The 24,745-nt window shown below is 43.0% G+C and overlaps 1 protein-coding gene across 3 annotated transcripts in view; it reads right to left on the bottom strand.

The window, feature by feature from the left end:
- tgfbr3 (transforming growth factor, beta receptor III) overlaps positions 1–24,205 on the bottom strand; it is a 215,115-nt gene extending 190,910 nt beyond the window's left edge. For 2 of the 3 annotated variants that reach the window (XM_060919731.1, XM_060919733.1), the window contains exons 1-2: positions 23,938–24,205; positions 6,727–6,857 (exon numbers count right to left, since the gene is read on the bottom strand). In XM_060919731.1, coding sequence (XP_060775714.1) covers positions 6,727–6,787 — 61 coding nt within the window. In that variant the 5' untranslated portion in view covers positions 6,788–6,857; positions 23,938–24,205. The remainder of the gene's footprint in view (positions 1–6,726; positions 6,858–23,937) is intronic. The other variant, XM_060919732.1, reaches the window with a different exon arrangement.
- Between the last annotated feature and the right edge of the window lie 540 nt (positions 24,206–24,745).

Below are 24,745 nucleotides of genomic sequence, written 5' to 3'. Positions count from 1 at the left end.
GTAGGTTCCGTAACAGAAATAGAGAGCATGAGAAAGAAATGGTGAAAAAAGATCAAAAAGCACACACTCTACATGTTTCATACTCACTTTCATTTCTTGCTTCCAGTGTGAGCTCATTCTACGAGTCCTACTTTGCTTATTAGAGAGTCGTCACCATTTAATGTTATAATGCACGCCTATTGCCAATATCAATCTAATAATTGCACTGTAAAATGCACCCAGTAAAGATAATGTAAATTAGCATATTGTCATCTAATCAATAAAATCTAATTTTGTGGAGAACTGTAAAAAGGGGAAAAAAAGCCCATTCATTTCCAGTAATTGAGTTATTATTGCAGTGAGACTGTGTAAAACAGGGGTTCTCAAACTTTTCTGCTTTGAAGCCCACCTATTCATGCTTGTAATGAGTCGGGCCCATTAAAAAAGACCCCCAATAATTTTGGCTTATCTATTCTATTAGAATATAATACTCTATTGGGGGTGGTGTAGTGGTTAGCGCTGTCGCCTCACAGCAAGAAGGTCCTGGGTTCGAGCCCAGCAGCCGACAAGGGCCTTTCTGTGTGGAGTTTGCATGTTCTCCCCATGTTCGTGTGGGTTTCCTCCGGGTGCTCAGGCTTCCCCCACAGTCCAAAGGCATGTTAGGCTAATTGGTGGCTCTAAATTGACCATAGGTGTGAATGGTTGTTTGTCTCTATGTGTCAGCCCTGTGATGACCTGGCAACTTGTCCAGGGTGTACCCCGCCTCTTGCCCATAGTCAGCTGGGATAGGCTCCAGCTTGCCTACGACCCTGTAGAACAGGATAAGCAGCTACAGATAATGGATGGATGGATAATCTATTGTGAAGTGTATTAACAGAATACAACATCAGTCCCTGTTACAGATGGGAGCCCAGGAATTAAATAAATGCAATAAAAACAAACTATTTTTAATTGTAGGTATTGTATTTAAAACTGTATGGATGTGCCAGAAGCCGACATAAACCATGCATGCAGGGCATTCTCAGCCAAAAGGGATTAATGATCCAAAAGTGGAGTCCGGTCCATTAACACAAGAACTTATTGTCATGTTTGTGTTCAGTAAACAAGCAAGTTATTAAAACCAAGAAGTGCATATAGAAACCACTCCATGGGATAGATCCTTACACGCTAACAAAGAAGGATCTTTCCTATGAGTTGGAAAGTTATCCATCCGTTGAGTTCCCCGACATCTCAAACTATCGGGTGCTGCAGACATCGTTCTACACAGACAAACAGATGAAACCCTGGAAAAGCATGGAGGAGGATAACTTTTTATGTTTAGCTGGGTTAAAGATCTGGGGATCAGGACACTACACGACAGACGGCGGTAGACGGATCTAAGTGCAGGAAGAGTGTTTATTAGCAGGCGTGATATTTACAAAAGCAAAACAGAAAGCAGCACCATAAAGCAGAATATTTAAACAGTGTTATAAACATGGCAGGAAACAAATGTGATAATGATAATGCTTTGCAAAGCCTCTGTGAAAACATCTTCCATATCTGCAGGTGCTGATTGCGCTCAAATCAGTATCAGGTGTTTCCCATAACGACTGGGTCCCAAGAGCGTGCACAATGCGCTCCGTGAGCACACACAGCCGGGCGAGCTGCATCAGACATAAGTGCACAAAGGTGTGACAATCAAGTGTTCACCTGCTATGTGACCGCAACTTTTAGCTCATGTATATATCGCCACCAAAATGCCTCATTTTCATCGATAACCCATCGCAAAGCATTGCGAGCTGTAGTATGACCGTAACTTAATGAGGCGGATATGATGTTGGATGCAACCCAGCAATTGTACACGACTACGAGTAAAAATTAGCTTCAACTTGAAAAAAATTTTGCAGCCCACTAGATGGCACTTCGCGGCCCAGTGATTGAGAAACACTGGTGTAAAGCATCAGAAAAAAGTGTAAAGCATTCAGAACATCTGGCAGTGTTTTTGAAAAAGGTAGTAGGTGTGCAGTTGAGTAAGGGCCTCTGCATGCTCTTGCGACAAGGCTTTCGCAGATAGCTTTTCGCAGACAGTTGTAATTTATCGTTGAGTGGGGAGTAATAGGCGTGCGCGATGTTATTCACCGCCACAACGCAAGGGGGCGCGAAGTCGTGAAATCGCTAGGAGTAGTTGGTGGGCGTGGTTAGTGGAGTGTTTATCCTCCGGTTACTTATAATGACTAGAACTGGAGTCGTATAGATGTACGTACTTCCTCACTTCCTCGATCAACCGCTTTTCGTGCTGCTCCATCTTCGCTCGTGTTTTTAAAAATGGCAGTCATGAAAACAAAACAAACTGGGAAAGTAGGGAAGCGGAAGTGCGTGTACAGCGGATGTAGAGTGGACCAATCAGAGCCCTCTTGTCTGCAACTCTGTCTGCGAGGCTTCTGCAGTGGTCACAATTTTTAGGAGGTGCGCGCAGAGCGTCTGCGAAGGTGGAGGGGCTATGCAGACGCCATCTGCGACGCCATCTGCGAGGACTGCGTTGTCAGCATAAATTGGCCTTAAGACTATGCTGAGTGTATATGAAGATGGATATGGTCTGGGTTCATGGTTCTTCTTAGTTGCCAACCTTGGTCCTTGCCTTCCATAATTCTCCTGCTTGATTTGAGTCACTGTGTGAAGAGAGTGGAACTGACCACCCAGGACCCTTAGACCAAGAGGACCCCCCCTTAAGGTCAACAGCACTCAATCACAAATTCAAATACTTTTTCATTTAAAATTGGAAAATGCATCATTTTTGAATATTATGAATGTTTGACTGGTTTAAAATGTATCTATCAAACTGTTTTTACTGATCACATCCCAATATTGTATGTTATAACCTTGAAAAAAGTACACACATCTACAGAAGACACACAACCTGGGCTTTTCACAAACGTGTTGTTGCTGCTGCTATGCAAAGTATGCCTTTATTTTTGGAAAATAGGGAGAACAGGACGATAAAGTACATTTCTGTCCAATCATAAATATTTTTATGTCCCAATCATGAGGGCTAATCAGATATCTTTATGCTGAACACAGTGAACTCTATTTAATAAAGTGCAAGAACAAAAATATATCAACTGAAATGTGACTGTCTCAGCAGTTCGTGTCGAATGAATCATGGGGAAAAATCTTGATGCAGCAGATTAGATTACAGGCGGGTTTTAGATTTCCAAAGGCAAAGAAAATAGGGACTATTATCTTGTTGAAAACACAAACTTATCTTTCGCTAGAGTGAAAATCTTGTTTGCAATTTCCAGCTGTGCACAGCATCTAAGCTGCAGAAATCCAGGCTACTCTCAGACTAATCAGAACCCAAAGACCACAATGAAGATAATATGGCCAAAAAAAAAAAAGGTCATGGTATATGAGGACATTTTCACACAGCAATACGTTTCATGTTATTTCTTTTTTTAAAGAGCTCACATTTTGTAAAAAAAAAAAAAGGATTAGATTTTATTCCCAAATTGAACTTTCGACAGTCCTTTACCCTTTACTCAAATCTGCGAGCTGATGAGTTGGCGTAGATGACTGCATTTCCTGCATGTTGGAGCTATAGAGGAATGCTACAATGCTGGCATGAATGATGTGAAGGAAGAGGCTCCTCAGTGAGCTCATTGTTTTAAAGAGCAGGTCACAGCAGGAGCCTGTACTTAACCCATTGGCTGTTCAGACCGAGGAGACATTGTGTGCCTGCTTTTCCAGTTCAGAAACGGTTCCAGAGCCAGGGCTTTCCAAGATAATTTCTACCTGTTATGGTAGTACCTACCGTTGTGTCCTAGCATGACCTGTATTGTTGTGAACATGATTAAATCTTTTCAGCATTTTTTTCTGGACAGTTTTCACTTTTAAAGGTACAGTCTAGACAGAAATTAAAATATATAATCCTTCCCTGAGGAAGCCATAAAAAACTTCCAAGCCAATAGCCAGGACTTGGCAAACTTGTTCCTCTGCATCTTGTATGGGTGGCACGATGGTGTAGTAGTTAGCACTGTCACCTCACAGCAAGAAGTTTCTGGGTTCAAGGCCGACGGAGGCTTTTCTGTGTGGAGTTTGCATGTTCTCCCCATGTCTGCGTGGGTTTGCTCCGGTTTCCCCCACAGTCCAAAGACATGCAGTCAGGTCAAGTTTATTTCTATAGTGCTTTCAACAATTGACTGTCGCAAAGCAGCTTTACAGAATTTGAATGACTTTAAACATAAGCTTATCCCTAATCTATCCCCAATGAGCAAGCCTGTGGCGACGGTGGCAAGGAAAAACTCCCTCAGACGACATGAGGAAGAAACCTCGAGAGGAACCAGACTCAAAAGGGAACCCCATCCTCATTTGGGCGACAACAGACAACATGACTATAACATTAACAGATTTAACATGAAGTCAGTTAGTTTAACGTGGGGGGCCTGAAGGTTGGCTGAAGTGCTCTTGAGCAAGGCATCTAAGCCCCAACTGTTCCCCGGGTGCTGTAGCATAGCTGCCCACTGCTCTGGGTATGTGTGTGTGCTCATTGCTCTCGTATGTGTGTGTTCACTGCTTCAGATGGGTTAAATGCAGAGAGGAATTTCACTGTGTGCTTAAAGGGCATATTCTGGACCAATTTCATTTTTTTTTATTTTATATGAAAGTATGTCCCTTTACACACTCATCCAGAAGGGTAATTTTGCACAAGGCCATCTGTCTACAGCAGAAAAAAATAAAATAACAAAAGGCATCTGGAAAAATCCCAAGGGAGTCTGAAGCCAGATTTGTGATGTTATCTGCAGAAGCGACAGCAGGCTGCGCGAGCTTTGCACAGTTTCAGTGCACAGCCTGTGTAGACCAAGCGCTCCCATTTCTCTCTCATTGTCCGGTCTTTTGGAAAATGATGAGTACTAATCCCATCAAGATTGGTATTGCTACAGCCTCTTACGATACATCTGTTAACCACTTTAATAATTAAATGATAACGTTGAAGAAATTTGCAGAAAACCACCAGGTCGTTTTCTCATAAACAAACCAGCGCTGACGTAGGATTCAGAGGGAGGCGTCCCACACGTGACGTCACGAAAATCAATGTTTCCCGGGAAATCCAAATGCCAAGTTTTTTCAGAGGCAGACCAATTCGGCTCAAATGGCTTGATTTCAACTGAATTTTTCTGGTATTGCGCAAGGTAAAAAAAAATTGCAGAGAATGTAGAATGTTACAGATATTTGACCAAAGTTTAATATAAAATAGGAGAATTACATTGATCTGGCTCCTGAATTTACCCGTGATATGCCCTTTAACAGTTTTAACATGAAGTCAGTTAGGTTAACATGGGGCAGCCATGGCCTGAAGGTTGGCTGAAGTACTCTTAAGCAAGGCATCTAAGCCCCAACTGTTCCCCGGGTGCTGTAGCATAGCTGCCCACTGCTCTGGGTATGTGTGAGTGCTCATTGCTCTCGTATGTGTGTGTTCACTGCTTCAGATGGGTTAAATGCAGAGAGGAATTTCACTGTGTGCTTAAGTGTCTCATCTCATCTCATTATCTCTAGCCGCTTTATCCTGTTCTACAGGGTCGCAGGCAAGCTGGAGCCTATCCCAGCTGACTACGGGCGAAAGGCGGGGTACACCCTGGACAAGTCGCCAGGTCATCACAGGGCTGACACATAGACAACCATTCACACTCACATTCACACCTACGGTCAATTTAGAGTCACCAGTTAACCTAACCTGCATGTCTTTGGACTGTGGGGGAAACCGGAGCACCCGGAGGAAACCCACGCGGACACGGGGAGAACATGCAAACTCAGCACAGAAAGGCCCTCGCCGGCCACGGGGCTCGAACCCGGACCTTCTTGCTGTGAGGCGACAGCGCTAACCACGACACCACTGTGCTTAAGTGTACGTGTGATAAATAAAGTTGTTCTTCTTGACTTGTTTTTGGTATTTGTCTCTGATCTATTGCATGATGTGTGGCATGAATGATCAGGTGGTCCAATTTGCACTGGGTTGGGCTTGGCAAAAATGTGAAAAAAATTTAAATAATCTGTGCGCAAACAGGATATTCAGATAGATTTAGAGCTAGAGATTTGGCTTGTCAGCACTTTTCTTAATGCACATCACCACAGCCTCTCTCATTTGATGATGGGAGGGAGCGGGGAAATTCCGAACGCAGAGCAATTTCTGAGGACCTGATAAAACAAGCAACACTGCCTGAGATCCATAAATAGGAGTGAGTCTTTGGGAACACACCCTTCACACTCACACATATACACACACATTATGTCTCATAGTGCATGCGAAAGACCTCGTAGGAATCTCGTGCACATCTACATTACACTTCACTCACAAACACCTCATGACCTCAAGACCTCAGCAACTGACTTATAGTTCGCATTTTTTGTAGACCCAGCTCTATGTTTTTTCATGGAAGTGTTCGAGTTGTTGAGGTCTTGTCAGTTCTGTGTTAAAATCCCACCTGCCATTTTTAGCTATGGCCTTAAAGAGAAGCACAGACATTAGTCACTCTTTACTTTTCAACACAGCAGTGAGCTCAAAGCCTGAAAGAGCACCTTTATATCTGTCTTTACGAGCCATGAGATAGAGGCAGGCCACAGAAGGCCTCAGCTACTGGTAATAAATTACCAATCAATCAAAAGGAAAGACAGATGATAAAGGGTCTTTGTGCCATGTTGCAGCAGGTTTGCTCACTTTGCGGTTATGAGGGCTGAGAAAGGGACGGGAGGAGTGATGAGGAAAACAGCTCCTACCTGCAGAAGCTATACTGATGAGGGCAAGGAGCAGGACAACTGCCAAGCGTGTGTGTCCCATCACGCAGGGGACGTGAACACAGAAGTGCAGGTAGAATTTCACTTCAGTACACACCACACAGGAACGCTACCTGAAAAACACAGACAGAGAAACAGTTACTAATACTGCTTTCTTTTTTAATATAACTTTCTCTATTTATAAAGAAAGTATGCACATGTTTTTCTTTAATCCTCACTTATTTTGTGACTCAAGCATAAGCAATACTGTGTTAACTCAATAAAATACCTCGACTAAAATTTTATTAAATTAAATTAGGGCTGGGCGGCACGGTGGTGTAGTGGTTAGCGCTGTCGCCTCACAGCAAGAAGGTCCGGGTTCGAGCCCTGTGGCCGGCGAGGGCCTTTCTGTGCGGAGTTTGCATGTTCTCCCCGTGTCCACGTGGGTTTCCTCCGGGTGCTCTGGTTTCCCCCACAGTCCAAAGACATGCAGGTTAGGTTAACTGGTGACTCTAAATTGACCGTAGGTGTGAATGTGAGTGTGAATGGTTGTCTGTGTCTATGTGTCAGCCCTGTGATGACCTGGCGACTTGTCCAGGGTGTACCCCGCCTTTCGCCCATAGTCAGTTGGGATAGGCTCCAGCTTGCCTGCGACCCTGTAGAACAGGATAAAGCGGCTAGAGATAATGAGATGAGATGAGATAAATTAGGGCTGCACAAGACTAACAAAGAGAACATACTGGGATTATACTGTTATACATTATAAAGACGTCTGTGTGAGGTTCTGTATGTTCTTCCCATGTTCATGTGGGTTTGTTTAGAGTTCTCTGGTTTCTATCTACATCCCAAAAACATGCAAGTGGGTGGATTGGAAATGCTCAATTACCCCTAGGAGTGAAAAAGTGCACAAATGTGTGTATGCATGGTGCCCGGCAATGGACTGGCGCCCAACCCTGGGTGTATTCCCTCCTCAAACACAATGTTTCCAGGACTGGCTCTTAATCCTCAACAACGCTGACCAGGATAAAGCAGTTACTAAAGATAAATGAATGAAGCCTTTATTTGTCACATATACATTACAACACAGTGATATTGTTTTATTCACATAGCCCATCTTGTTAGGAAGTTGGAGTCAGCATTCAGTGATATGGCACCCCTAGAGAAAGCCTCTGACACCTTTCTGTTTTAGCCAGCATTCACTTTTTCAGCAGTTCATGCTACAGTAGCTCTTCTGTGGGATTGGACCATATGGACTAGCCTTCGTGCCCCATGCGAATCAATGAGCCTTCGACACCCATGACCCTGTCGCCAGTTCACCGGTTGTCCTTCCTTGGACCACTTTTGGTGGGTACTAACCACTACATACCGGGAACACCCCACAAGGTGTGACATTTTGGAGATGCTCCGACCCAGTCATCTAATCAACACAATTTGGCCCTTGTCACAGTCACTCAATCCTTACACTTGCCCATTTTTCCTGCTTCCAACACATCAACTTCGAAAACTAACTGTTCTCTTACTGCCCCTCGACAGTTGCCACTGTAATGAGATAATCGTTGTTATTCACTTCACCTGTCAGTGGTTTTAATGTTATGGCTATATCAGAGTATATATTATGTAGAGTAGCTAATCAGAGTGCGCGATTGCTTTTTTTTTTTTTTTTTAAATCCTTGCTACGGTTTGTCATAACCTCCACAGGAAACTCTCCTCTGGACCAAATAAAATAAAACAATAAAAATGCATTTGGTAAAGAGCTCATTCGAATTTTATAAAGCCTAATACTATGCTATTGATTAACAGACAATATTACACAGCCCTAAACTGAGTTTAGAGAGAGAGAGGGAGAAAAAGAGAAAGTAAGTGGGTAGGTGTCAGATTCAGTTTCTATTTAGTCGAGAAACACATTTCCATCTGAAGGTTCTGAGGTCCTAAAACCTCGACAAATAAATATTAAATACTATGTTTCCATCCAATACCTTACTTCTGATTACAATCTACATCATTACACAAAAAGAGTACTATCCAAACACACACAGTCATGAACAGCCTGTCATTTATCCCACAGATGTTTCCATCTTCTCCTTACCAATGTGCCTACTTTACACCTCAGGCAATCATAAAAATTCACATATTCAAAATTCACATTAAACACATGGACAGAAACTTCACTGTGGCATGTCAGCTGAAAAGCCTGATGGGATAAGAGCCAGACCAGCTACGGCTAATGGAAGGATGTGTGTAAATCCTAACGTGCTTACCTGGTGATGAAGGACTACAATCAAAACTCTGTAGAGCTTCTGAAAAACTCAACTCATGCTGAGGAACTTCATGGTCTCCATCTCCATCACTCTAAATTTCTCCCTTATTCTCATCTCCCTCTCCCTTGCACACACACAATCTTTCTCTCTCGTTCTCCCTCTTGGGCCTTGTGATACTGAGCAAGATGGAGAACATAGACAAAACGGACACCAGACTAAAGAACCACCAGGGTCTCCAGGCTAAGAGGATTAACAGGTGGCCAGAGCTAATGGCCCAAACCCCAACTGACCCCTAGAATGAAGTGAGGAAGTCATGGTCCATCCAGCATGAGCTACACACAACTTTACATCATCCATTGCACTTCTATTACAGTCAAGTTCAAAAGTATGTGTCCACTGCCAGCAACTGTATCATTTCATGTTATTTTAAACCAATACTAAAATCCTGGCATGTACTATATTCTTGGACCAATAAACATTGAATAATCACTATAACAGCAGGGGATTCATATAAGAAGGATGGAACAGAATCAAACAAACACACATGCATGCATGCATGAATGGACAGAGCCCTGTTAAACTCTGCTTATAACAATAACGCTTACTCTGTCGAGGGAAAATCTAGCCAATCAAATGAACACGATGGGTGCCGCAGGGCTTTGAGGTCAATGGCATAAATAGGAACGTCCGCTGTGTGTCTGCTCAGCGTCCCGCCTACAACACTCACTCAGTCATGCTGACATTGTGTTCAAGCAAAGCCAGTGTCCAGCTTTTAGCAAAGATACACAGCACAACTTTCAGGCCTTTCAAGGAGAAAAACCTTCAGGAATTTCCATTTTGTCTTCAGCTCTATGGAACAAGTGTGTATGAAGAAGTATGTTTACAGGGGCGATAAATATGAAACCACGTTTGGCAGAAACATCTCGAAATCAGATGTTTCCACAAAATCAGGACTACACAACAGGTTTCAGTTACCAGTAAGTAGCAGGGACTTGAAGGGCTCCACCCGTTTCAAATTTAGGTGGAAATGGTGACAGAGGCAAAGCAAATATCACTGTATCGATAAAAATTTGATTCCACAAGTAGTTATTTTTAGCGAAGCTCCATACTTAAGAGAATATGGTAATGCAGTGACCTGATTTTTGATGGCTTGACCATACAATGTCTGTACATAGTATATACATACATACATACGTGTAGCACCACAGGGAACCTGATTGTAACTGTAAGGCAATGTATCTCATAAACACTTGACCACCGGACAACGAAATTTGTATCTTTATTTACATTGGATAAATGGGCTTTTAACCAGCGCTTATTTTTAATTTGCTTTTTAAAAAATAATGTGGGATTATATACTAACAGGGCGGCACGGTGGTGTAGTGGTTAGCACTGTCTTCTCACAGCAAAAAGGTTCTGGGTTCTAGCCCAGTGGCTGATGAGGGCCTTTCTGTGCGGAGTTTGCATGTTCTCCCCGTGTCTGTGTGGGTTTCCTCCAGGTGCTCCGGTTTCCCCCACAGTCCAAAGACATGCAGGTTAGGCTAACTGGTGACTCTAAATTGACCGTAGGTGTGAATGTGAGTGTGAATGGTTGTCTGTGTCTATGTGTCAGCCCTGCGATGATTTGGCGACTTGTCCAGGGTGTACCCCGCCTCTCACCCATAGTCAGCTGGGATAGGCTCCAGCTTGCCCGCGACCCTGCACAGGATAAGCAGTTACAGATGATGGATGGATATTTACTAACACATTTTACATGCATCGGGAGCTCTGCTTTTAGGCAGTGCCTAAAAATATATATAGATACTAACATCCTATTCAGAAGGAGACAGGATCACTGTACCTGATAAGGGCACAGAACAAGACAGTGGTGGGTTTCTCAAAAGCCTCTTAACACTAAGAGCATCTTATCTCGGAGAGAGAGCATTCATTGTGTTGTTTGGTCTACCATTTAACGATGATCTCTGTGCTGCGATTCTTTTGGGAAACTCAGGCCAGCTGGGTTAACTCCAAGGACAAACAAACACACTGTGTAATAAAGCCTGTGATTGGTCGTTACAAACGAGGCATGCCCAGCCAAATCATTCCAAGTATTGCATAGATTTGACGAGCATGCTAAACCCACCATCCTCAACCTTCCACTTTATTTAATGCTCTCACATACAAGTGCCACCTGTGTTTTATTCCTCTAAATGTTTTTAACGGTTCTTCCTTGTCTTCATGTTCTAACATTTGTTTGTGCACTTCTTCATGTGTCATGACAGTTTACGCTGTAACTAAACATATAAAAGGTGAACATGTGCTTTTGTATTCACAGAGCACACACACACATTGTTTCCTTATTAAGGCTGAGGCCCGAGTCCCAGTGAAGGGGGTGTGGCCTCTGTGTGAATTGAAAAACAAAAGCAGTATTTTAAAAATTTCGATAAAACAACAATTGTGAATGGTCCGTGTTTCCATTGAGTGATGTTATGTGATTAAAGCTGGGTTTTCTTCTCTCGCAATAGCTCTTGTAGAGTGTTCTTTTTTCAGAAAGGTAGCATTTGTTCGTCATGTGACTTAAATGCAAAAAAAGTGTTTCCATTTCAATTTTGCGAAATATCGCTGTCAAAACATATGAAAACTATCTCAAAAACTTTTTTTCCCGATAATTGAGATTCTTCAAAATGCATATGTTTCCATTACTTGTTTTTTCGCTTGCAGTTTCAAATTGCTCAGTAAGCTGGTTAATCTAAACGCAGATTATAATGCTGTATTCGGTTTACTGTGGAAGTGGGAACACAGAACTCGGTCAGTTTTATCGCTAATAACAAGCTAATATGCTCGTTTGTTGATTGATCGAAAGCAAATGCTTGTATATACTGTATAACACATTTAAAGGTTACTCAGTTACTCTTCATGCGAGAAGCAGCCATGTTGATTTGATGTCACTTGCTGAAGTCAGTGATGGAAGACCGTCCCGAGTAGGACCTAACAGGGTGTTTATTCTGTTTTTTTTTTCCTAATCAGTGGTAAGAAGATACTGTATGACTTAAAACCTTTAGCTGAATGTGGCATTCGTCCCAATGAAGGAGACAGGGACTCATTGTTTGTTAGTCTCAGTGAAGGAGGTGTGGCCTTTGTACCTGTTTACGGTCTCTTGGGCTAGCGGTTCAAGTGAAGGAGGCAGGGCAGGTGTTCCCGTCACTGATTTTTTTTTCTTTTTCATTAAAACTTGCAACGGACTGCTAAAACCACTGAATGTCACTTTAGAGCATCAAAATGGCTTCTCATATTACTTCATCAGTTTCTTTAAATGTACCTTGCAGACAGCAACTGTTAAGTATTAATATGTACATCAAATTGTCTCAGAAAGACACACATGAAGAGAAGTAATGAAGATGTTCCTGAGATCAGTATTTAACCCACACTTATTATAAATGGGCAATTGTGCAGGCTGAAAACCTCAGTGCAATCAGGCCCAAACCACATGTAATAAAATCTAGAGGTAGGAGAAACGAAAAACTTGGTGCAGTCATTAACATATGCAGTATTTTCCTCTGCTTCTCTTTCTTTTTCTCATTCACTTTCTTCTACTTCTTCATTCACGTTCTCTCTCAGGTAAGGAGGACTTAAGATGCACATTTCCATCTCTCTCTCAGCAAACAGCTGTGGTAACAAAGAAGCATTCAGGAACAGGAGTAGCTGTTGAAGCAGGGAAGTCGTTTTAGAGGATCTCAACAAATACCACACCTCCAGCACCTTGGCCCGGGTCACGACACTCTGCGTTTGATTTGTGCCCCACAATCACCCACACACTCATACTATACATACTCACAGCTCAGATGCAGGGTGAAGTTTTTCATCCGGCTCTGTGTGTGTGTGTGTGTGTGTGTGTGTGTGTGTGTGTGTGTGTGTGTGTGTGTGTGTGTGTGTGTGAGAGAGAGAAAGAGATCAAAGGCTGGACAGAGTGTGACACTATTAATTCACAATCAGAGGAAGCAAAAGATGACTTTGTGCCTGATGACCTTGCCTGACTCCACCTAAACTGCTTAGGTGTGCTCTCTCGCTCTCTCTCTCTCTCTCTCTCTCACCCTTGTAGAGCTATGGTACCATAACACAAAACATGCCACAGGCTGGGAAGCTCATTACTGAACCCAGACTGAACATAATAAGTAGCTACGAGTTACTCTGTGCTGTATTGTGGTGTAGGAGGACTGGAGGCTAACATATGGTTTAGCACACAACCAGAGCAGGCAGCAAAATTAGTTATAAATCACATTACAGACAAAGCAGTAACAATATACATAACATACTACCTCGATTTGCATCGGATATCCATTAACAACTTGCATTTTCTCATTCACATAACATTTATAGACACTCTAGACTTGCTAATCACATATACGTCCTCATAACAACCACGTTAAACATGGGATACGGCCAAGGTACATAGAGGAGATAATTTCTAAACCTCGAAGAGAAAGTCTGACTGGATCCCAAGTACATAGCTCTGAAAAGACCAGTCAATGTTTTATTGTATTAAAAGTATGTATGCCGTATAAATCACTGAAGAATTGAGAGGAAGCAACTGGGTACACACCACTGCTTTTATTTTGCCCAGAACATAGACTCTTGTGCTTGTGTCAAGGTATGCCATGTGTGAGGTCAAGGTTGCATAATGGCCTTCCAGATGTGTACAGTAAGTATGTTAATGAAGTGCTGGGTCCAAGATAAGGAAAAGGCCAGAGGTTAAAGCCTTGCTCCACTGGCCATGGCTCCTCCTCAATACGTAGTGTAGGTTATCTCCACGTGACGCACAAACATTTCCTTCTTACTATGAATTTAAAAAAGGCACGATAAACATAGGATGGAACCAAGATGAGGATAATCTAGACTTTAAACAGAGAACCAATTTTAAACAATTAAAAAATCTACCACTATGGGCATGTGTCTCTTCTGAACTGATATGTGATTAGATGTATGAATGATAGATGCAAATCAATCAATTTTACAACGATATAAAGGAATTCAGTATTGTGCACCTTCTTCATTGGGACTGAAAAGCAAAATGGCCACATCTTCACTTAGACGGACACATACAGAGGCCCACACCTCTTTCACTGAGACTGACACATACAGAGACCACACCTCCTTCACTGAGACTGACAATACAGAGACCACGCCTCCTTCACTGAGACGGACACATAAAGAGACCACACCTCCTTCACTGAGACGGACACATAAAGAGACCACACCTCCTTCACTGAGACGGACACATACAGAGGCCACACCTCCTTCACTGAGACGGACACATACAGAGGCCACACCTCCTTCACTGAGACGGACACATACAGAGGCCACACCTCCTTCACTGAGACGGACACATACAGAGGCCACACCTCCTTCACTGAGACGGACACATACAGAGGCCACACCTTCACTGAGACGGACACATACAAAGAACACACCTCCTTCACTAAGATGGACACATACAGAGGCCACACCTCCTTCAATGAGACTGACACATACAGAGACCACACCTCCTTCACTGAGACTGACACATGCAGAGGCCATGCCTCCTTCACTGAGACTGACACATACAGAGGCCACACCTCCTTCACTGAGACGGACACATACAGAGGCCACACCTCCTTCGCTGAGACGGACACATACAGAGGCCACACCTCCTTCACTGAGACGGACACATACAGAGGCCACACCTCCTTCGCTGAGACGGACACATACAGAGGCTACACCTTCTTCACTGAGACTGACACATGCAGAGACCACACCTCCTTCACTGAGGCTGACACATACAGAAACCACACCTCCTTCACTGAGACTGACATATACAGAGACCACACCTCCTTCACTGAGACAGACACATACAGAGACCACACCTCCTTCACTGAGACTGACACATACAGAGGCCACACCTCCTTCACTGAGACGGACACATACAGAGGCCACACCTCCTTCGCTGAGACGGACACATACAGAGGCCACACCTCCTTCACTGAGACGGACACATACAGAGGCTACACCTTCTTCACTGAGACTGACACATGCAGAGACCACACCTCCTTCACTGAGGCTGACACATACAGAAACCACACCTCCTTCACTGAGACTGACATATACAGAGACCACACCTCCTTCACTGAGACAGACACATACAGAGACCACACCTCCTTCACTGAGACAGACACATACAGAGGCCACACCTCCTTCACTGAGACTGACACATACAGAGACCACACCTCCTTCACTGAGACTGACACATACAGAGACCACACCTCCTTCACTGAGACAGACACATACAGAGGCCACACCTCCTTCACTGAGACTGACACATACAGAGACCACACCTCCTTCACTGAGACTGACACATACAGAGACCACACCTCCTTCACTGAGACAGACACATACAGAGGCCACACCTCCTTCACTGAGACGGACACATACAGAGGCCACACCTCCTTCACTGAGACAGACACAGAGGCCACACCTCCTTCACTGAGACTGACACATACAGAGACCACACCTCCTTCACTGAGACAGACACAGAGGCCACACCTTCTTCAGTGAGACAGACACATACAGAGACCACACCTCCTTCACTGAGACTGACACATACAGAGGACACACCTCCTTCACTGAGACGGACACATACAGAGACCACACCTCCTTCACTGAGACGGACACATACAGAGGCCACACCTCCTTCACTGAGACGGACACATACAGAGGCCACACCTCCTTCACTGAGACAGTAACATACAGAGGCCACACCTCCTTCACTGAGACGGTCACATACAGAGGCCACACCTCCTTCACTGAGACAGTCACATACAGAGGCCACACCTCCTTCACTCAAAGCAGCAAAAACAAAGACGAGACCTTTACAGGAACTGATAGACATTTTTTTTTACACAGATATTCTGCAATATTGCTGTAAAGAAGAACCCTTAATATTACCTCTTTCTCTGAGATGGACACATACAGTGACTACACCTCCTTCACTGAGATGGACACATACAGAGACCACACCTCCTTCACATATTAAGGGTTATTACCCTTAATAACCCTTAATACCCTGAATAAAGCCGTACCAGTGTGTGTTTTTACACAGCATGCCAACATTCAAAACGGAGCGTCAGTGTCTAGGGTTATGTGTAACACACTACGCATCGGAAATATGTATACCCCGAGCATACCATTGTTGCTTTCAGAACAATAAAAGCAGGTAAACTGAGAGTTGAGGTGCTTTTGTTAGTCGTGCACACATTTATACCACTCTTCAAACGCAAGAAAAGTTGCTGTGTGATCAGAAATATGTTGGAGGAGAAAGTGAAGAGAAGTAGGAAGCAATTTGAGGCAGAAATGCACCCGGACATTAGAGACCATAGACAGAGATGTCTGAATTTGTGCTGGTCTCGGAAAGAAGAATGTCAAAAATGAATGTCAATGTCAAAAATGTCACATCCCTGTTCCGTAATGCCTCCTGTCCCTTTTATACAGACGTCGAACCCGCCTCTGTTACTATCAATCATTCCAGCTCAGAAGCAGAACAACACAGACCCCGTTCCACATTCGGATGTTTTATACAGAATGCAAGGCAGAATAAAGGCAGAAGACTCCTGCTTTGAACAGGCTGTGTGAAGGGAGCTACAGAAGTCACGATCCGCTCACTGTGACTGTCAGGCACACAGGCCACACCCCTTTTACATTAGCACCTAGTGGTAGAAAGGGCAAGAGAGAAACACAGTAATACAAATAATACAACTGGGCGTATGGTATCTGACTTTACCATTACAGACATAAGTCAGGCTGTTAAATGAGTATTATCTGGTTTGGATGTGCAGAAGTCGAGAAGTAACTCAGCCTAAACAAAATGCTCCTGTGTAAGTGAGCTGTCACATGGTTAATGCTGAAATATTTCGAACAGAGGATGCACTCATTTGGCCAAAGGGAATCTCACCAGCTTGGCTGTAAGCAGAGCTACGTAGAGAAAAACTTGGATGGACACAGTGGCCACATACAGACTGCCCAACCTGACAATGTGGGACAAAACTGTCCTCACGTACATACACAAACACTATCATACACAAAGAGCTCACTGGAGACAGCACACACAACACCAGAACATTTACACAAATAATCACCTTCACACACTGAATATACTGTGAGCTGGTCTAGTGGTTAGCGTGTCTGCCCCTCGATCATGAGATCTACTCATGGTCAGGTCATACCAAAGACCACACTGCAAAAAATAAAAATCTTAGGAAGTTTATTTGTCTATTTTCAAGTCAAAACATCTAGCCACCCTTATTATAAGACATAATTGCCCAACAAGCAAAACCTCATTTAGCTAGAAAGGCTAGTTTTTAGACAGTCCATCTTGAAAATCTTGTATAGACAAAATGTCTTGAAAAAGTCTTATTTGGAGCACCTTTGAAAATAAAACAAGTTTTATTTTTAAACAAGTAAGTACATTTTGGGGCGGCACGGTGGTGTAGTGGTTAGCGCTGTCGCCTCACAGCAAGAAGGTCCTGGGTTCGAGCCCCAGGGCCGGCGAGGGCCTTTCTGTGCGGAGTTTGCATGTTCTCCCCGTGTCCGCGTGGGTTTCCTCCGGGTGCTCCGGTTTCCCCCACAGTCCAAAGACATGCAGGTTAGGTTAACTGGTGACTCTAAATTGACAGTGAATGTGAGTGTGAATGGTTGTCTGTGTCTATGTGTCAGCCCTGTGATGACCTGGCGACTTGTCCAGGGTGTACCCCGCCCTTCGCCTGTAGTCAGCTGGGATAGGCTCCAGCTTGCCTGCGACCCTGTAGAAGGATAAAGCGGCTTGAGATAATGAGATGAATGAAGTACATTTTGTCAAATGCGGTTCATCTTGTTCCAAGAAAAAAAAAACAAAGTATGCTTGTTTTGGGAATAAATGAACTTTACTGAAATCTTTGAATCTTTCATTACAATTCATACATTTCAAAACATACTCTAGACCAGACAAGTGCCTTCAAAAAGGCTATGAGTGAGTGGAGGGCGTTTTAGTGACGTCTTTTTGGAATGCTGTGAGTTAAGTTCATTGTTTTTTTTTGTTTGTTTGTTTGTTTGTTTGGGTTTGTTTGTTTTTTTTGTGCCTGATCTTGTAAACCCCTCGTACACATGAATAGTCAGTGCCCCCAAAATGCACTGTTGCTTTGGCGTTGTGTAAGCACTGTGCTACGTTCACACTGCAAGGCTTAATGCTCAATTCCGATTTTTTTGTGAAATCCGATTTTTTTGTGAGGTCGTTCACATTAACAAATATATGCGACTTGTATGCGATCCTCAGTATGAACGAAAAGCGACCTAAAAGTGTTCCGCATGCGCACTGCAGGATACGACGACGTCACACGCAGTGAGCATGGCCAGTGTTTACGGAAGTAAAACCGCCCGGTTGCGGTATGACTCATCCAATCTAGCTTGAATAGCTGCATCCCTCCAAATGGAAATCAGCTCCCTAACCTCTGCGTCCTTCCATTGAGAAGATTCAGAACCTTCACAGCCCGAAGCGTCCCTCGCATTGATGTCATGCGCAGGGGCGCAGATACGTTTTTTGAACTGGGGGGGGCAAAAAACTGGGGGGGGACAAAGCTGCCAGCAAACCAACCCCAACCCCGATATGCCTGTCAAACTTGTTGTTAGTAACCATAGCAACCAAGCTCGAGCTCGCAACCTGTGCAGTCTGCGCAGCTCAACCAACCGAATATCAGTCTTTGTTTTGTTTTATGTGAGTTGTTGCAACTATATGTATACACTGCCGTGCACCTCAATAAACCGAATGGTAATTAGTCTTTTGATTTTTCCGTGAGGTTTGCCTTATGCAAAGAAAGACAGCATAGACGTTTTTTCCTCCCTATAAGTGGGGGGGACCGAACGAGGTGAATTTAAATATGACTCGTCCCACCCTCTATCTGCGCCTGTGATTATGCGGGATGTTGTTGTAACTTTTTTGAGAGACCCGCCGCCTACTTCAGCGCAGAATAGTGACGTTTGTGGCTTGTTGATGACGTGTAAGTCGGATGAATGCGACCTGGCGGTTCAGACTGAAGTCGCATATGAAAAGAGCGGATAGGAATCGGAATTAGCACCACATATCCAAACGGCCTGGGTCGGATTTGAAAAAATCGGATCTGTGTCGTTCATATTGTCAATAAAAGATCGGATACAGGTCACATATGGGCGAAAAGATCGGATTTGAGTCACTTCAGCCTGCAGTAGACTTTTTTTTTTGGTACCTGAGGTCCTGGGGAAGTGGAATCTTAAGAGATGTTTTAATGTTTGAATGTTGAAATGGGAAAAAAAATAAACTTGTTGCAAAGCTACACGTGTCGTCAACTTGATTCAAGATAGTCTCTGGTCTCATATCTAGAGTATTTTACTAATTACGGGTCACAAAAGGAGAATCTTTTAAGCTAGCAATGCTTAGTTGTAGAATTTAACAATCCTAATATTAGTATATTTATCTTAAATTCAGTTTTTACTGCTAAGACTTCGTCATGAATTTAAGTGAAATACCCTTAAAATGAAATAAATAAAAATGACTTGAATGGCTAAATATAAGAAGTATGATCTTGTTATAAGAACTATTTTGATTATTTTGAGTTAATCAGATCTCGCATAATAAGTTCCCCAATCTTATTTTGGGGCGGCACGGTGGTGTAGTGGTTAGCGCTGTTGCCTCACAGCAAGAAGGTCCAGGTTCGAGCCCCGTGGCCGGCGAGGGCCTTTCTGTGCGGAGTTTGCATGTTCTCCCCGTGTCCGCGTGGGTTTCCTCCGGGTGCTCCGGTTTCCCCCACAGTCCAAAGACATGCAGGTTAGGTTAACTGGTGACTCTAAATTGACCGTAGGTGTGAATGTGAGTGTGAATGGTTGTCTGTGTCTATGTGTCAGCCCTGTGATGACCTGGCGACTTGTCCAGGGTGTACCCCGCCTTTCACCCGTAGTCAGCTGGGATAGGCTCCAGCTTGCCTGCGACCCTGCAGAACAGGATAAAGCGGCTAGAGATAATGAGATGAGATGAGATCTTATTTTGGAATTATTTCACCTAAAAACAGGTTTTTCTGTGCGCTTCGGCAGCGCATTGATATCTGAGCTCCGTATCAATACGCAGCCGAAGCGCGCAGAAGGTGTTAGTACGCCTGTCATTATAGTGCGGACTTTCCATAGCATAGAAAATCGCTACGTTTCAATTTGTGTAACTGAACTTGTTTCATATCACTGGTCATATAAACCTATGTAAACAGGAAAAACGCGGAAGAGTTTGGTTGCATCTAACTACAGCCCCAAAAAATACCGTTGGCCATACTGAGCCTAGCTACATTGCTAACAGGAGTGACAGCGCGTCTGACTGCGTCTGACTGACTGGGAGGTCGCGCAAAGCTCGGAGAGGTACGGAGCAGCTCGTCTCAATTCAGATAAGAGCATATTTCATTATGGAAATACGGTGGACTGTTCCTTTAAGGGCCTGGTTCATACTGGGACGGGAGACTGCCAGGGAAGACCAGGTCCTGGCATGGGAAGGACTTTGACTTTGACACACTGGACATCTGTGAGCATGTTTCTGTATGACCTCTCACATCGTTGCACACACGCATGTACCAACATGAACGGCATGTGAGCAAACTCCTCAGCCTCTCCACTCTCTGTCTGAATCATCAATCACATGAGAAACAGTGCGGAGTTACTGAACTGGGACAGACAGAGAAAATAAAAAGCTGAAAAAAAAATCCCTCAGAGTGACTGACCTGTAGATTTTTCAAGCTATTACAAGTAAGTCACGGTTCCTCTGTCAGCACTCTCTCAGACACACACACACACACACACACACACACACACACACACACACACCTTCTTTTCATCCTGCTCTCAATCTCCACTTCTCATCAGACATCATTTGACAGTCTGGTTACACAACTGTGCATCTCGTCCACTACTGTTAGCAATCAATTATTTTTAATCAAATACGCAAAGGATTTCAGGAGGAAACAAGCATCAGTTTGTCAGTTAGTGTAAGAGCATGTGGAAACAGCGTAGCCTGTTCAGTGTCTCCCAGGAGTGTAGAATCAAATGAATTATACACTTGCAAATCTCAAATTCACTGAAACGGGTCAAACAAATCAAATTAGTAAAGTGAATTATACCTGTCACTAGGGTTTATAAGACAGATTTTTCAAGTGGTTTTAAAAGTACTTCACTGTATTCTCTCCTATACACTGCAAAACCCGATAAGGTCACTGAGCTCAAAAATTTTATTGAAACCGATTACATAAAAATTTTTGAGGTAAGTAACTTAAATTTTTTAAGGTAAGATTTCTTAAAAATTACACTATAGTTACACTTAATTGTAATTTTTAAGAAATCTTACCTTAAAAAATGTAAGTTACTTACCTCAAAAATTTTTATGTAATCGGTTTCAATAAAATTTTTGAGCTCAGTGACCTTATCAGGTTTTGCAGTGTAAGGTTACCTATTTAGAAGCATAAGACTATTAAATATGGCACACACACACACACACACACACACACACACACACACACACACACAATATACCGTATATACAGCGTATCACTTAAAAGACCTTTATAACTAAAGAACATGGACACTTTTAGTATGGCAAAATGATTTAGTTTGGTGAAACATATAATGATATTAATGCCACAGTATGAATTTATTATTCATTGAAGAAAATGTCCACATCGAAAATCCTCCCTCAGACTTCACGACTGTTGAAAAAGCATCCCAGCTGACTCTCTCATGAAGACCGTTGAAAATCTATGATAGTTTAACACTTCAGAGTCATTGTGGAACATAGTTTTGTCAAAACTTTTGGCACCCCGGGAGAGTCACTCCACTATCTGAACATCTGATCTCCACAACTATGGTCTTGAATCAGAAACGAGTAACATCACTCATACCACAACTTCTTTTCTCCTGCATCTGTGCTATACACATAATAACTGTACTATACACGTAATACACAATCACCTTCTGTGTCAACTGTCCGTTAACGACTGCCATTATCTTATTTAACAACTTCAAGCACTAACATCATAGCAACTCTAAGCTTTTGCAAAACATTCCTGAGGGGCACGTAAATGGAAATTAATCTGAATAGACATTGATGACCTCAATGCGTGGTGTACATGTAATGCATTAGTAATTAATTATATATTGCGCAATATTCAACGTGTTCACTCTCAGAGTGTGTACCCTCTGCTGAGAGTAAGTCTATTTACAGTTTTAGGCTGCAAAGTGAGCAAAACTTTACATTTCCTTTACTACTTGTAATCGAGAACGGTGGTGTGTAGTTTCCACTCAAATAAAAGCACTGTACAGTAACGTTTTGCTTGTTTTACTGATTTCACACATCAGGCTAGAGAATGAGTCAGTAACTTGAATTCAGTATGTGCCATGCAAGATCTGATGCATGATATGCATGTCTTTAGCTCAATATTTAATGCTTTGTGATTTTTGTTCCTTTGTGATGTTTAACACTCTGGCTCTGAGGACATGACAGGTGTCATGACCAGTCATTCAGTTGCACCTATATACACAGAATCACACTACATCGCTGTGGGAAGCATACCTGACTCCCTTCACTTATTAGCTTAATTAAATTCCCCCACTGCTATGCAAATTCTATAGTATGGGGTTCCCCAGTCCTGCTCCCTAATGGTAAATGTACAGCACATTTTAGTGTATCCACTTCTCTGACATGTGCACACACGCGCACACACACACACACACACACACACACACACACACACACACACACATTTGTCTGACTATACATACTATATATGGGCTTGCACCAGCATAATTATAAATGCTATGGTACACAAAATCCTAATCATAACTTCTGCAACCAAAAGCAAACATTTTGGGCTCTTTTCGATTTTTCAATAAAAGCTGCAGATGTGCGTGTGTGCGTGTGTGTGTGTGTGTGTGTGTGTTTTGTTCCCCTTGTGGGGACCAGCCCAATGTCCCTACAATGTCAAAACTGTCAAATATTTCTATTCCCCTATGGGCATGTGGTCCCAACCAAGATATCAAACACACACACACACATACACAAAACCAAGACTGAAACACTGATCTAATACTCTAAAATGCAGTTTCCCAACCCTGGTCCTGGAGTCCTGTACATTTTAGTGTTTTACCAGCTCTCACACACCCACCTGAACTCACGAACGGCTGTTAATGTGCTGATTTGTTGAATCAGGTGTGTTAGAGCAGGTGAAACACTAACATGTGCAGAACAGGGGTCACTTCAGGACCAGGGAACATGCACTCTCAGCATGGGTTTCCAATCCTGGTCCTGGAGAGCCCCCTTTCCTGTATATTTGAGTGTTTTCCCAGCTCTTAACACACTTGGTTTAACTAATGAGCTAATGAACAGCCTCTTTTGAATTGAAATTGGTGTGACAGAGCAGGGAAAAACACACAAATGTGCACCAGGGTTGTGAACCTGTGCTCTGATCCATTCTAATATATAAAGTGAATTTAGCAGGTAAGACACAGAAATGGGCATATATGGTAGTATTGGAAAGCAAAGGTCTATGGGCATCTCATGACATGACAAAAAGGATGCTCTGAATTTTGCGACAGGAACATCATGTTTCAAGTAGTATTAAAAATAAATAAATGAATGAATGAATAAATAAAGTACTGCATAAGAGTAAACATGTTGTGCTTAAAGATCATGTGAGATGATGCTTATTTTCTCAAGAACCTCTGTGAACAGATGTACAACGCCTCCACATGTGCGCGCGCGAGACAGAACAGGCTCCTGTCAAATGAAGGAACCTCATGGTGCACATCTGTACGCTGTTCCAGATCAATACGCACACACGCATGCACACAGCTGTAAAGCATGTAATCGTACTGTTAGTGCAATTTGGGAGAAAGAGCGAAGAACATACTGACATACCAGCCAGTCTTCACACTCACAGCACACTTCCAGCTGAAGTTGAAGTTGAAGAAGTTGTTTAGAGCAGCAGCAGCAGCAGCAGCAGGAACAAACCTCAGCAGCAAACTTAGCGTTTCCTTTGGTTTAAGTAAACGTCATATGGGCATCATGCAGTTTCCGTTCATTAATGTCATCAGCTGGAAGACGAGCTGTCGAGATCTCGGAATAATAACGTGAGTAAGGGGTCCCAAAAAGTTTTATCCCTGCTTGCAGTGTGTATTCCATTGGGAGGCGGGGTTTAGAGGGTGGGGCTTGGATTCAGGGGCGGGGTCTTGCTGTCATTAGAGATTCATGAAGAACCGTCTCCTTTTGAACGACTCTTTAAATAATAATAATAATAATAATAATAGTTGAACAAGTACAAAAAACTAACCTAATGTTGTTCTATGTTGTGTTTGACTTGCAGCACTGGTTTACATACAATGCAGTTTTATTCTCTATATAATTATTACGAATTGTGATTCATAAATGACTCCTTTAGTCCCTACTATTATCTGTTGATTAGAAAAAATGAATGAGCATAAAACCACACCTATTGCCTGCTTAATACAAGGTTTAAATCGTAGATATTCTACAAGACAGTGATAGATTGATAAATCAATCTATTTTATCAAAATGATTCTCTTCTACCAAAGTTCTCTTGGTTCTCTGGTAGTCTGTTCAAAGGAATCGACTCACTAAATGACTCACTCAACTCAATAACAGGTATGTAGAGGTGGGCGTTTGGGGCGGGGCCTGTTGGGAAGGAGCATGCAAGCTCAAACTCACT

The sequence above is a fragment of the Neoarius graeffei genome, chromosome 4, assembly GCF_027579695.1.
Source record: "Neoarius graeffei isolate fNeoGra1 chromosome 4, fNeoGra1.pri, whole genome shotgun sequence".
Classification (NCBI taxonomy): Eukaryota; Metazoa; Chordata; class Actinopteri; order Siluriformes; family Ariidae; genus Neoarius; species Neoarius graeffei.
This window is presented reverse-complemented; position numbering and strand designations above follow the sequence as displayed.